The 15,571-nt window shown below is 43.1% G+C and overlaps 1 protein-coding gene across 50 annotated transcripts in view; it reads right to left on the bottom strand.

Moving 5' to 3' along the window:
• The window catches only part of LOC125726955 (NACHT, LRR and PYD domains-containing protein 3-like), a 143,498-nt gene that overhangs the window by 42,741 nt on the left and 85,186 nt on the right, over positions 1–15,571 (bottom strand). For 11 of the 50 annotated variants that reach the window (XM_049003459.1, XM_049003447.1, XM_049003451.1 and 8 more), the window contains 4 exons: positions 15,121–15,234; positions 12,340–12,453; positions 9,881–9,994; positions 4,533–4,646 (listed from right to left, as the gene is read on the bottom strand). The exons of 18 other annotated variants lie outside the window; for them this stretch is intronic. In XM_049003459.1, the coding sequence (XP_048859416.1) occupies positions 4,533–4,646; positions 9,881–9,994; positions 12,340–12,453; positions 15,121–15,234 (456 nt within the window). Of the gene's footprint in view, positions 1–2,072; positions 2,187–4,532; positions 4,647–6,991; positions 7,106–9,880; positions 9,995–12,339; positions 12,454–15,120; positions 15,235–15,571 lie in introns of all 50 variants that reach the window. 21 more of the 50 variants (XM_049003487.1, XM_049003484.1, XM_049003478.1 and 18 more) reach the window with 11 other exon arrangements.

The raw sequence follows: 15,571 nt of genomic DNA, 5'->3' as shown, positions 1-15,571 counted from the left end.
ACGGCATCACACTGCTGGGTACAGGGGAGTCTGCTCTCTACATCAGGACACTGTGGGCAGTGAGAGGAAACAACCCCTCATGGTATAAATATAATTAATACAATGGGGACGGCATCACACTGCTGGGTACAGGGGAGAGTCTGCTCTCTCCATCAGGACACTGTGGGCAGCGAGAGGAAACAAACCCTCATGGTATAAATATAATTCATACAATGGGGACGGCATCACACTGCTGGGTACAGGGGAGTCTGCTCTCTTCATCAGGACACTGTGTGCAGTGAGAGGAAACAAACCCTCATGGTTTAAATATAATTCATACAATGGGGACGGCATCACACTGCTGTTTATCCTTCTGCTCTGCCTTCATGTACATTGATATGCTGTGAAGCTCTTGATGCAAACAGACTTATTTACAGTCAGCTTCAATGTGAAATAAATTCTCGCCTGAAAATTAGATTTCTATATGAAAGGTTTAGTTTTATTGTTCAAAACCTCCATAATTAGACTTGAATGATGCGGCTTTTTACCGGTATATTTATTTGTTTGTTTGTTTATTTTTTGTTATGTGGCCATTTTGTATGGGAGGGATGGTGTGCTGCTGGCCTCTAGTATAAAATAACTGGCTGATTGTGGAAGAAAAATGTGAATAAAGAAGATGGCGAGGTCTTTTTATGAAGCTACACATATTACAGTGCTGCCCACTGACCAGCCCTAGCTAGGAGCCCAGGTTACTTTATGTTATGGCCTGACTATAGACCCAGAGAGACATGTATGCTAGTGGGCTGTAACACTGTTACCTCTCAGTGCTCCTTCTCTTACACCCCACAGGGGGGGGGCATTTCATATCTTGCACTATAAATGTTGGGACTCACAGCCACTGATGCTCCGAGCCCCCAGAGCACTGGCCCCACTGGCCCGGTCCATAACCCAGCCGAGACTCCAGGGGGTGCTATCTTGGAGAACCTTCAGCCTCCAGCTCATTCCCCAACTGTGAGCTAAGAAGCGCTACTGGGGATCTTTCCTGCCTGCTGCCGTTAGACACCACAATGCCTGCTGTCGATATGCAGCCCCCACAGCTAGCCTAACATCAGATTCTTAACGATTTAAATGTCTTTATTTAAACTTAATTGTTGAACAATACTGTATTTTCAGGATTTTTTCTTTGTGTACTTCTTAAACTTGTTTAAATTTTTGTTTACTTCCAAAAAATGTTTACTTATTTGCACTACATGTGCTGTCTGTGCACGTGGTCTCTGTTTTACATTGTATGTTTGTATCTGTGCACTTTGTTGCTGAACGCAAGAGAATTTGCCCCTGAGATCAACAAATCATCTTATTTTACACTCAGGGGATGAGAACCACTGCAGTGTCACATTTAAATGTCACCTTTGGCAAAGAAACCAATAGTCCTTCTCTTTTGTGTCTGATGATACTGGCTCATTATTAAGCCACATAGTTCCATTAAACATGATAAACTGAAGCCATAGTCAGAGCATAATCTAATGAATTCATGAGAGTGCAATTATTTATCAGAACAGAAACATCAGTCTCACAAGCTGATAATCTACTCTTGAGTCATTCTGTAAAGGATATACAGGAGGAATCAGGCAAACCAGTTTTTTCTAGCTCTGTGCTGAGGACTGAAATATAAAATCCACTTTGCAATTAAATAACTTCCAATTCCAGCTCGCAGGAAGTCAGGATTTACAGTAATCCTCATCCATTTACATCACATGTTATTAATATCGAATACAGACAAAACTTTTGCTAAAATTCTCAGAGGTGATGGAATTTGTTAAAGGTAAACATTGATGCATTTATTATAAGCACGGCAGCATATGGGTCAGTGGGCTAAGCTTGTGAGCCTATAATCAGATGGTCCCCGGTTCAAACCCAGCCTCAGCACGTCTGTGGGTCCTTGAGCAAGGCCCTTAACCCCCAGCTGCTTGGATTTCCCCACGGAGATCAATAAAGTATCGATTATTATTTTCCTCATAGCTTGTATGTGTCTCTGTGCCATTTGAATGAAAGTTTGAGCATTTTAAACAACGTTTGTTTAAATGCACATTTACCTTCGATCTGTAGGAAAAGGTCCCTCTCTGAAGTTGATTGGTTGAGCCAATGACCTGTCACTCTTCAGGGAAAAACAGCTGGGTACAGGGGAGTCTGCTCTCTCCATCAGGACACTGTGGGCAGCGAGAGGAAACAAACCCTCATTGTATAAATATAATTCATACAATGGGGACGGCATCACACTGCTGGGTACAGGGGAGTCTGCTCTCTTCATCAGGACACTGTGGGCAGCGAGAGGAAACAAACCCTCATTGTATAAATATAATTCATACAATGGGGACGGCATCACACTGCTGGGTACAGGGGAGTCTGCTCTCTTCATCAGGACACTGTGGGCAGCGAGAGGAAACAAACCCTCATGGTATGAATATAATTCATACAATGGGGACGGCATCACACTGCTGGGTACAGGGGAGTCTGCTCTCTACATCAGGACACTGTGGGCAGTGAGAGGAAACAACCCCTCATGGTATAAATATAATTAATACAATGGGGACGGCATCACACTGCTGGGTACAGGGGAGAGTCTGCTCTCTCCATCAGGACACTGTGGGCAGCGAGAGGAAACAAACCCTCATGGTATAAATATAATTCATACAATGGGGACGGCATCACACTGCTGGGTACAGGGGAGTCTGCTCTCTTCATCAGGACACTGTGTGCAGTGAGAGGAAACAAACCCTCATGGTTTAAATATAATTCATACAATGGGGACGGCATCACACTGCTGTTTATCCTTCTGCTCTGCCTTCATGTACATTGATATGCTGTGAAGCTCTTGATGCAAACAGACTTATTTACAGTCAGCTTCAATGTGAAATAAATTCTCGCCTGAAAATTAGATTTCTATATGAAAGGTTTAGTTTTATTGTTCAAAACCTCCATAATTAGACTTGAATGATGCGGCTTTTTACCGGTATATTTATTTGTTTGTTTGTTTATTTTTTGTTATGTGGCCATTTTGTATGGGAGGGATGGTGTGCTGCTGGCCTCTAGTATAAAATAACTGGCTGATTGTGGAAGAAAAATGTGAATAAAGAAGATGGCGAGGTCTTTTTATGAAGCTACACATATTACAGTGCTGCCCACTGACCAGCCCTAGCTAGGAGCCCAGGTTACTTTATGTTATGGCCTGACTATAGACCCAGAGAGACATGTATGCTAGTGGGCTGTAACACTGTTACCTCTCAGTGCTCCTTCTCTTACACCCCACAGGGGGGGGGCATTTCATATCTTGCACTATAAATGTTGGGACTCACAGCCACTGATGCTCCGAGCCCCCAGAGCACTGGCCCCACTGGCCCGGTCCATAACCCAGCCGAGACTCCAGGGGGTGCTATCTTGGAGAACCTTCAGCCTCCAGCTCATTCCCCAACTGTGAGCTAAGAAGCGCTACTGGGGATCTTTCCTGCCTGCTGCCGTTAGACACCACAATGCCTGCTGTCGATATGCAGCCCCCACAGCTAGCCTAACATCAGATTCTTAACGATTTAAATGTCTTTATTTAAACTTAATTGTTGAACAATACTGTATTTTCAGGATTTTTTCTTTGTGTACTTCTTAAACTTGTTTAAATTTTTGTTTACTTCCAAAAAATGTTTACTTATTTGCACTACATGTGCTGTCTGTGCACGTGGTCTCTGTTTTACATTGTATGTTTGTATCTGTGCACTTTGTTGCTGAACGCAAGAGAATTTGCCCCTGAGATCAACAAATCATCTTATTTTACACTCAGGGGATGAGAACCACTGCAGTGTCACATTTAAATGTCACCTTTGGCAAAGAAACCAATAGTCCTTCTCTTTTGTGTCTGATGATACTGGCTCATTATTAAGCCACATAGTTCCATTAAACATGATAAACTGAAGCCATAGTCAGAGCATAATCTAATGAATTCATGAGAGTGCAATTATTTATCAGAACAGAAACATCAGTCTCACAAGCTGATAATCTACTCTTGAGTCATTCTGTAAAGGATATACAGGAGGAATCAGGCAAACCAGTTTTTTCTAGCTCTGTGCTGAGGACTGAAATATAAAATCCACTTTGCAATTAAATAACTTCCAATTCCAGCTCGCAGGAAGTCAGGATTTACAGTAATCCTCATCCATTTACATCACATGTTATTAATATCGAATACAGACAAAACTTTTGCTAAAATTCTCAGAGGTGATGGAATTTGTTAAAGGTAAACATTGATGCATTTATTATAAGCACGGCAGCATATGGGTCAGTGGGCTAAGCTTGTGAGCCTATAATCAGATGGTCCCCGGTTCAAACCCAGCCTCAGCACGTCTGTGGGTCCTTGAGCAAGGCCCTTAACCCCCAGCTGCTTGGATTTCCCCACGGAGATCAATAAAGTATCGATTATTATTTTCCTCATAGCTTGTATGTGTCTCTGTGCCATTTGAATGAAAGTTTGAGCATTTTAAACAACGTTTGTTTAAATGCACATTTACCTTCGATCTGTAGGAAAAGGTCCCTCTCTGAAGTTGATTGGTTGAGCCAATGACCTGTCACTCTTCAGGGAAAAACAGCTGGGTACAGGGGAGTCTGCTCTCTCCATCAGGACACTGTGGGCAGCGAGAGGAAACAAACCCTCATTGTATAAATATAATTCATACAATGGGGACGGCATCACACTGCTGGGTACAGGGGAGTCTGCTCTCTTCATCAGGACACTGTGGGCAGCGAGAGGAAACAAACCCTCATTGTATAAATATAATTCATACAATGGGGACGGCATCACACTGCTGGGTACAGGGGAGTCTGCTCTCTTCATCAGGACACTGTGGGCAGCGAGAGGAAACAAACCCTCATAGTATAAATATAATTCATACAATGGGGACGGCATCACACTGCTGGGTACAGGGGAGTCTGCTCTCTACATCAGGACACTGTGGGCAGTGAGAGGAAACAAACCCTCATGGTATAAATATAATTAATACAATGGGGACGGCATCACACTGCTGGGTACAGGGGAGAGTCTGCTCTCTCCATCAGGACACTGTGGGCAGCGAGAGGAAACAAACCCTCATGGTATAAATATAATTCATACAATGGGGACGGCATCACACTGCTGGGTACAGGGGAGTCTGCTCTCTTCATCAGGACACTGTGGGCAGTGAGAGGAAACAAACCCTCATGGTTTAAACATAATTCATACAATGGGGACGGCATCACACTGCTGTTTATCCTTCTGCTCTGCCTTCATGTACATTGATATGCTGTGAAGCTCTTGATGCAAACAGACTTATTTACAGTCAGCTTCAATGTGAAATAAATTCTCGCCTGAAAATTAGATTTCTATATGAAAGGTTTAGTTTTATTGTTCAAAACCTCCATAATTAGACTTGAATGATGCGGCTTTTTACCGGTATATTTATTTGTTTGTTTGTTTATTTTTTGTTATGTGGCCATTTTGTATGGGAGGGATGGTGTGCTGCTGGCCTCTAGTATAAAATAACTGGCTGATTGTGGAAGAAAAATGTGAATAAAGAAGATGGCGAGGTCTTTTTATGAAGCTACACATATTACAGTGCTGCCCACTGACCAGCCCTAGCTAGGAGCCCAGGTTACTTTATGTTATGGCCTGACTATAGACCCAGAGAGACATGTATGCTAGTGGGCTGTAACACTGTTACCTCTCAGTGCTCCTTCTCTTACACCCCACAGGGGGGCGCATTTCATAGCTTGCACTATAAATGTTGGGACTCACAGCCACTGATGCTCCGAACCCCCAGGGCACTGGCCCTACTGGCCCGGTCCATAACCCAGCCGAGGCTCCAGGGGGCGCTATCTTGGGGCACCTTCAGCCAACAGCTCATTCCCCCACCGTGAGCTAAGAAGCGCTACTGGGGATCTTTCCTGCCTGCTGCCGTTAGACACCACAATGCCTGCTGTCGATATGCAGCCCCCACAGCTAGCCTAACATCAGATTCTTAACGATTTAAATGTCTTTATTTAAACTTAATTGTTGAACAATACTGTATTTTCAGGATTTTTTCTTTGTGTACTTCTTAAACTTGTTTAAATTTTTGTTTACTTCCAAAAAATGTTTACTTATTTGCACTACATGTGCTGTCTGTGCACGTGGTCTCTGTTTTACATTGTATGTTTGTATCTGTGCACTTTGTTGCTGAACGCAAGAGAATTTGCCCCTGAGATCAACAAATCATCTTATTTTACACTCAGGGGATGAGAACCACTGCAGTGTCACATTTAAATGTCACCTTTGGCAAAGAAACCAATAGTCCTTCTCTTTTGTGTCTGATGATACTGGCTCATTATTAAGCCACATAGTTCCATTAAACATGATAAACTGAAGCCATAGTCAGAGCATAATCTAATGAATTCATGAGAGTGCAATTATTTATCAGAACAGAAACATCAGTCTCACAAGCTGATAATCTACTCTTGAGTCATTCTGTAAAGGATATACAGGAGGAATCAGGCAAACCAGTTTTTTCTAGCTCTGTGCTGAGGACTGAAATATAAAATCCACTTTGCAATTAAATAACTTCCAATTCCAGCTCGCAGGAAGTCAGGATTTACAGTAATCCTCATCCATTTACATCACATGTTATTAATATCGAATACAGACAAAACTTTTGCTAAAATTCTCAGAGGTGATGGAATTTGTTAAAGGTAAACATTGATGCATTTATTATAAGCACGGCAGCATATGGGTCAGTGGGCTAAGCTTGTGAGCCTATAATCAGATGGTCCCCGGTTCAAACCCAGCCTCAGCACGTCTGTGGGTCCTTGAGCAAGGCCCTTAACCCCCAGCTGCTTGGATTTCCCCACGGAGATCAATAAAGTATCGATTATTATTTTCCTCATAGCTTGTATGTGTCTCTGTGCCATTTGAATGAAAGTTTGAGCATTTTAAACAACGTTTGTTTAAATGCACATTTACCTTCGATCTGTAGGAAAAGGTCCCTCTCTGAAGTTGATTGGTTGAGCCAATGACCTGTCACTCTTCAGGGAAAAACAGCTGGGTACAGGGGAGTCTGCTCTCTCCATCAGGACACTGTGGGCAGCGAGAGGAAACAAACCCTCATTGTATAAATATAATTCATACAATGGGGACGGCATCACACTGCTGGGTACAGGGGAGTCTGCTCTCTTCATCAGGACACTGTGGGCAGCGAGAGGAAACAAACCCTCATTGTATAAATATAATTCATACAATGGGGACGGCATCACACTGCTGGGTACAGGGAAGTCTGCTCTCTTCATCAGGACACTGTGGGCAGCGAGAGGAAACAAACCCTCATGGTATAAATATAATTCATACAATGGGGACGGCATCACACTGCTGGGTACAGGGGAGTCTGCTCTCTTCATCAGGACACTGTGGGCAGCGAGAGGAAACAAACCCTCATGGTATAAATATAATTCATACAATGGGGACGGCATCACACTACTGGATACAGGGGAGTCTGCTCTCTTCATCAGGACACTGTGGGCAGCGAGAGGAAACAAACCCTCATTGTATAAATATAATTCATACAATGGGGACAGCATCACACTGCTGGGTACAGGGGAGTCTGCTCTCTTCATCAGGACACTGTGGGCAGCGAGAGGAAACAAACCCTCATGGTATAAATATAATTCATACAATGGGGACGGCATCACACTGCTGGGTACAGGGGAGTCTGCTCTCTTCATCAGGACACTGTGGGCAGCGAGAGGAAACAAACCCTCATGGTATAAATATAATTCATACAATGGGGACGGCGTCACACTGCTGAGTACAGGGGAGTCTGCTCTCTCCATCAGGACACTGTGTGCAGTGAGAGGAAACAAACCCTCATGGTATAAATATAATTCATACAATGGGGACGGCATCACACTGCTGGGTACAGGGGAGTCTGCTCTCTCCATCAGGACACTGTGTGCAGTGAGAGGAAACAAACCCTCATGGTATAAATATAATTCATACAATGGGGACGGCATCACACTGCTGGGTACAGGGGAGTCTGCTCTCTCCATCAGGACACTGTGGGCAGTGAGAGGAAACAAACCCTCATGGTTTAAATATAATTCATACAATGGGGACGGCATCACACTGCTGTTTATCCTTCTGCTCTGCCTTCATGTACATTGATATGCTGTGAAGCTCTTGATGCAAACAGACTTATTTACAGTCAGCTTCAATGTGAAATAAATTCTCGCCTGAAAATTAGATTTCTATATGAAAGGTTTAGTTTTATTGTTCAAAACCTCCATAATTAGACTTGAATGATGCGGCTTTTTACCGGTATATTTATTTGTTTGTTTGTTTATTTTTGTTATGTGGCCATTTTGTATGGGAGGGATGGTGTGCTGCTGGCCTCTAGTATAAAATAACTGGCTGATTGTGGAAGAAAAATGTGAATAAAGAAGATGGCGAGGTCTTTTTATGAAGCTACACATATTACAGTGCTGCCCACTGAGCAGCCCTAGCTAGGAGCCCAGGTTACTTTATGTTATGGCCTGACTATAGACCCAGAGAGACATGTATGCTAGTGGGCTGTAACACTGTTACCTCTCAGTGCTCTTTCTGTTACACCCCACGGGGGGGGGGCATTTCATAGCTTGCACTATAAATGTTGGGACTCACAGCCACTGATGCTCCGAGCCCCCAGGGCACTGGCCCCACTGGCCCGGTCCATAACCCAGCCGAGACTCCAGGGGGCGCTATCTTGGAGAACCTTCAGCCTCCAGCTCATTCCCCAACTGTGAGCTAAGAAGCGCTACTGGGGATCTTTCCTGCCTGCTGCCGTTAGACACCACAATGCCTGCTGTCGATATGCAGCCCCCACAGCTAGCCTAACATCAGATTCTTAACGATTTAAATGTCTTTATTTAAACTTAATTGTTGAACAATACTGTATTTTCAGGATTTTTTCTTTGTGTACTTCTTAAACTTGTTTAAATTTTTGTTTACTTCCAAAAAATGTTTACTTATTTGCACTACATGTGCTGTCTGTGCACGTGGTCTCTGTTTTACATTGTATGTTTGTATCTGTGCACTTTGTTGCTGAACGCAAGAGAATTTGCCCCTGAGATCAACAAATCATCTTATTTTACACTCAGGGGATGAGAACCACTGCAGTGTCACATTTAAATGTCACCTTTGGCAAAGAAACCAATAGTCCTTCTCTTTTGTGTCTGATGATACTGGCTCATTATTAAGCCACATAGTTCCATTAAACATGATAAACTGAAGCCATAGTCAGAGCATAATCTAATGAATTCATGAGAGTGCAATTATTTATCAGAACAGAAACATCAGTCTCACAAGCTGATAATCTACTCTTGAGTCATTCTGTAAAGGATATACAGGAGGAATCAGGCAAACCAGTTTTTTCTAGCTCTGTGCTGAGGACTGAAATATAAAATCCACTTTGCAATTAAATAACTTCCAATTCCAGCTCGCAGGAAGTCAGGATTTACAGTAATCCTCATCCATTTACATCACATGTTATTAATATCGAATACAGACAAAACTTTTGCTAAAATTCTCAGAGGTGATGGAATTTGTTAAAGGTAAACATTGATGCATTTATTATAAGCACGGCAGCATATGGGTCAGTGGGCTAAGCTTGTGAGCCTATAATCAGATGGTCCCCGGTTCAAACCCAGCCTCAGCACGTCTGTGGGTCCTTGAGCAAGGCCCTTAACCCCCAGCTGCTTGGATTTCCCCACGGAGATCAATAAAGTATCGATTATTATTTTCCTCATAGCTTGTATGTGTCTCTGTGCCATTTGAATGAAAGTTTGAGCATTTTAAACAACGTTTGTTTAAATGCACATTTACCTTCGATCTGTAGGAAAAGGTCCCTCTCTGAAGTTGATTGGTTGAGCCAATGACCTGTCACTCTTCAGGGAAAAACAGCTGGGTACAGGGGAGTCTGCTCTCTCCATCAGGACACTGTGGGCAGCGAGAGGAAACAAACCCTCATTGTATAAATATAATTCATACAATGGGGACGGCATCACACTGCTGGGTACAGGGGAGTCTGCTCTCTTCATCAGGACACTGTGGGCAGCGAGAGGAAACAAACCCTCATTGTATAAATATAATTCATACAATGGGGACGGCATCACACTGCTGGGTACAGGGGAGTCTGCTCTCTTCATCAGGACACTGTGGGCAGCGAGAGGAAACAAACCCTCATGGTATAAATATAATTCATACAATGGGGACGGCATCACACTGCTGGGTACAGGGGAGTCTGCTCTCTACATCAGGACACTGTGGGCAGTGAGAGGAAACAAACCCTCATGGTATAAATATAATTAATACAATGGGGACGGCATCACACTGCTGGGTACAGGGGAGAGTCTGCTCTCTCCATCAGGACACTGTGGGCAGCGAGAGGAAACAAACCCTCATGGTATAAATATAATTCATACAATGGGGACGGCATCACACTGCTGGGTACAGGGGAGTCTGCTCTCTTCATCAGGACACTGTGTGCAGTGAGAGGAAACAAACCCTCATGGTTTAAATATAATTCATACAATGGGGACGGCATCACACTGCTGTTTATCCTTCTGCTCTGCCTTCATGTACATTGATATGCTGTGAAGCTCTTGATGCAAACAGACTTATTTACAGTCAGCTTCAATGTGAAATAAATTCTCGCCTGAAAATTAGATTTCTATATGAAAGGTTTAGTTTTATTGTTCAAAACCTCCATAATTAGACTTGAATGATGCGGCTTTTTACCGGTATATTTATTTGTTTGTTTGTTTATTTTTTGTTATGTGGCCATTTTGTATGGGAGGGATGGTGTGCTGCTGGCCTCTAGTATAAAATAACTGGCTGATTGTGGAAGAAAAATGTGAATAAAGAAGATGGCGAGGTCTTTTTATGAAGCTACACATATTACAGTGCTGCCCACTGACCAGCCCTAGCTAGGAGCCCAGGTTACTTTATGTTATGGCCTGACTATAGACCCAGAGAGACATGTATGCTAGTGGGCTGTAACACTGTTACCTCTCAGTGCTCCTTCTCTTACACCCCACAGGGGGGCGCATTTCATAGCTTGCACTATAAATGTTGGGACTCACAGCCACTGATGCTCCGAACCCCCAGGGCACTGGCCCTACTGGCCCGGTCCATAACCCAGCCGAGGCTCCAGGGGGCGCTATCTTGGGGCACCTTCAGCCAACAGCTCATTCCCCCACCGTGAGCTAAGAAGCGCTACTGGGGATCTTTCCTGCCTGCTGCCGTTAGACACCACAATGCCTGCTGTCGATATGCAGCCCCCACAGCTAGCCTAACATCAGATTCTTAACGATTTAAATGTCTTTATTTAAACTTAATTGTTGAACAATACTGTATTTTCAGGATTTTTTCTTTGTGTACTTCTTAAACTTGTTTAAATTTTTGTTTACTTCCAAAAAATGTTTACTTATTTGCACTACATGTGCTGTCTGTGCACGTGGTCTCTGTTTTACATTGTATGTTTGTATCTGTGCACTTTGTTGCTGAACGCAAGAGAATTTGCCCCTGAGATCAACAAATCATCTTATTTTACACTCAGGGGATGAGAACCACTGCAGTGTCACATTTAAATGTCACATTTGGCAAAGAAACCAATAGTCCTTCTCTTTTGTGTCTGATGATACTGGCTCATTATTAAGCCACATAGTTCCATTAAACATGATAAACTGAAGCCATAGTCAGAGCATAATCTAATGAATTCATGAGAGTGCAATTATTTATCAGAACAGAAACATCAGTCTCACAAGCTGATAATCTACTCTTGAGTCATTCTGTAAAGGATATACAGGAGGAATCAGGCAAACCAGTTTTTTCTAGCTCTGTGCTGAGGACTGAAATATAAAATCCACTTTGCAATTAAATAACTTCCAATTCCAGCTCGCAGGAAGTCAGGATTTACAGTAATCCTCATCCATTTACATCACATGTTATTAATATCGAATACAGACAAAACTTTTGCTAAAATTCTCAGAGGTGATGGAATTTGTTAAAGGTAAACATTGATGCATTTATTATAAGCACGGCAGCATATGGGTCAGTGGGCTAAGCTTGTGAGCCTATAATCAGATGGTCCCCGGTTCAAACCCAGCCTCAGCACGTCTGTGGGTCCTTGAGCAAGGCCCTTAACCCCCAGCTGCTTGGATTTCCCCACGGAGATCAATAAAGTATCGATTATTATTTTCCTCATAGCTTGTATGTGTCTCTGTGCCATTTGAATGAAAGTTTGAGCATTTTAAACAACGTTTGTTTAAATGCACATTTACCTTCGATCTGTAGGAAAAGGTCCCTCTCTGAAGTTGATTGGTTGAGCCAATGACCTGTCACTCTTCAGGGAAAAACAGCTGGGTACAGGGGAGTCTGCTCTCTCCATCAGGACACTGTGGGCAGCGAGAGGAAACAAATCCTCATTGTATAAATATAATTCATACAATGGGGACGGCATCACACTGCTGGGTACAGGGGAGTCTGCTCTCTTCATCAGGACACTGTGGGCAGCGAGAGGAAACAAACCCTCATTGTATAAATATAATTCATACAATGGGGACGGCATCACACTGCTGGGTACAGGGGAGTCTGCTCTCTTCATCAGGACACTGTGGGCAGCGAGAGGAAACAAACCCTCATGGTATAAATATAATTCATACAATGGGGACGGCATCACACTGCTGGGTACAGGGGAGTCTGCTCTCTTCATCAGGACACTGTGGGCAGCGAGAGGAAACAAACCCTCATGGTATAAATATAATTCATACAATGGGGACGGCATCACACTACTGGATACAGGGGAGTCTGCTCTCTTCATCAGGACACTGTGGGCAGCGAGAGGAAACAAACCCTCATTGTATGAATATAATTCATACAATGGGGACAGCATCACACTGCTGGGTACAGGGGAGTCTGCTCTCTTCATCAGGACACTGTGGGCAGCGAGAGGAAACAAACCCTCATGGTATAAATATAATTCATACAATGGGGACGGCATCACACTGCTGGGTACAGGGGAGTCTGCTCTCTTCATCAGGACACTGTGGGCAGCGAGAGGAAACAAACCCTCATGGTATAAATATAATTCATACAATGGGGACGGCGTCACACTGCTGAGTACAGGGGAGTCTGCTCTCTCCATCAGGACACTGTGTGCAGCGAGAGGAAACAAACCCTCATGGTATAAATATAATTCATACAATGGGGACGGCATCACACTGCTGGGTACAGGGGAGTCTGCTCTCTCCATCAGGACACTGTGGGCAGTGAGAGGAAACAAACCCTCATGGTTTAAATATAATTCATACAATGGGGACGGCATCACACTGCTGTTTATCCTTCTGCTCTGCCTTCATGTACATTGATATGCTGTGAAGCTCTTGATGCAAACATACTTATTTACAGTCAGCTTCAATGTGAAATAAATTCTCGCCTGAAAATTAGATTTCTATATGAAAGGTTTAGTTTTATTGTTCAAAACCTCCATAATTAGACTTGAGTGATGCGGCTTTTTACCGGTATATTTATTTGTTTGTTTGTTTATTTTTGTTATGTGGCCATTTTGTATGGGAGGGATGGTGTGCTGCTGGCCTCTAGTATAAAATAACTGGCTGATTGTGGAAGAAAAATGTGAATAAAGAAGATGGCGAGGTCTTTTTATGAAGCTACACATATTACAGTGCTGCCCACTGAGCAGCCCTAGCTAGGAGCCCAGGTTACTTTATGTTATGGCCTGACTATAGACCCAGAGAGACATGTATGCTAGTGGGCTGTAACACTGTTACCTCTCAGTGCTCTTTCTGTTACACCCCACAGGGGGGGGGCATTTCATAGCTTGCACTATAAATGTTGGGACTCACAGCCACTGATGCTCCGAGCCCCCAGAGCACTGGCCCCACTGGCCCGGTCCATAACCCAGCCGAGACTCCAGGGGGCGCTATCTTGGAGAACCTTCAGCCTCCAGCTCATTCCCCAACTGTGAGCTAAGAAGCGCTACTGGGGATCTTTCCTGCCTGCTGCCGTTAGACACCACAATGCCTGCTGTCGATATGCAGCCCCCACAGCTAGCCTAACATCAGATTCTTAACGATTTAAATGTCTTTATTTAAACTTAATTGTTGAACAATACTGTATTTTCAGGATTTTTTCTTTGTGTACTTCTTAAACTTGTTTAAATTTTTGTTTACTTCCAAAAAATGTTTACTTATTTGCACTACATGTGCTGTCTGTGCACGTGGTCTCTGTTTTACATTGTATGTTTGTATCTGTGCACTTTGTTGCTGAACGCAAGAGAATTTGCCCCTGAGATCAACAAATCATCTTATTTTACACTCAGGGGATGAGAACCACTGCAGTGTCACATTTAAATGTCACCTTTGGCAAAGAAACCAATAGTCCTTCTCTTTTGTGTCTGATGATACTGGCTCATTATTAAGCCACATAGTTCCATTAAACATGATAAACTGAAGCCATAGTCAGAGCATAATCTAATGAATTCATGAGAGTGCAATTATTTATCAGAACAGAAACATCAGTCTCACAAGCTGATAATCTACTCTTGAGTCATTCTGTAAAGGATATACAGGAGGAATCAGGCAAACCAGTTTTTTCTAGCTCTGTGCTGAGGACTGAAATATAAAATCCACTTTGCAATTAAATAACTTCCAATTCCAGCTCGCAGGAAGTCAGGATTTACAGTAATCCTCATCCATTTACATCACATGTTATTAATATCGAATACAGACAAAACTTTTGCTAAAATTCTCAGAGGTGATGGAATTTGTTAAAGGTAAACATTGATGCATTTATTATAAGCACGGCAGCATATGGGTCAGTGGGCTAAGCTTGTGAGCCTATAATCAGATGGTCCCCGGTTCAAACCCAGCCTCAGCACGTCTGTGGGTCCTTGAGCAAGGCCCTTAACCCCCAGCTGCTTGGATTTCCCCACGGAGATCAATAAAGTATCGATTATTATTTTCCTCATAGCTTGTATGTGTCTCTGTGCCATTTGAATGAAAGTTTGAGCATTTTAAACAACGTTTGTTTAAATGCACATTTACCTTCGATCTGTAGGAAAAGGTCCCTCTCTGAAGTTGATTGGTTGAGCCAATGACCTGTCACTCTTCAGGGAAAAACAGCTGGGTACAGGGGAGTCTGCTCTCTCCATCAGGACACTGTGGGCAGCGAGAGGAAACAAACCCTCATGGTATAAATATAATTCATACAATGGGGACGGCATCACACTGCTGGGTACAGGGGAGTCTGCTCTCTCCATCAGGACACTGTGGGCAGCGAGAGGAAACAAACCCTCATGGTATAAATATAATTCATACAATGGGGACGGCATCACACTGCTGTTTATCCTTCTGCTCTGCCTTCATGTACTTTGATATGCTGTGAAGCTCTTGATGTAAAGAGACTTATTTACAGTCAGGTATAATGTGAAATTAATTGTTTAACCTAAAACTTTAATTCCTATATGAAATGTTTAGTATAATTGATAAGAACCTC

Source organism: Brienomyrus brachyistius, unplaced genomic scaffold (assembly GCF_023856365.1).
Source record: "Brienomyrus brachyistius isolate T26 unplaced genomic scaffold, BBRACH_0.4 scaffold81, whole genome shotgun sequence".
NCBI lineage: Eukaryota > Metazoa > Chordata > Actinopteri > Osteoglossiformes > Mormyridae > Brienomyrus > Brienomyrus brachyistius.
This window is presented reverse-complemented; position numbering and strand designations above follow the sequence as displayed.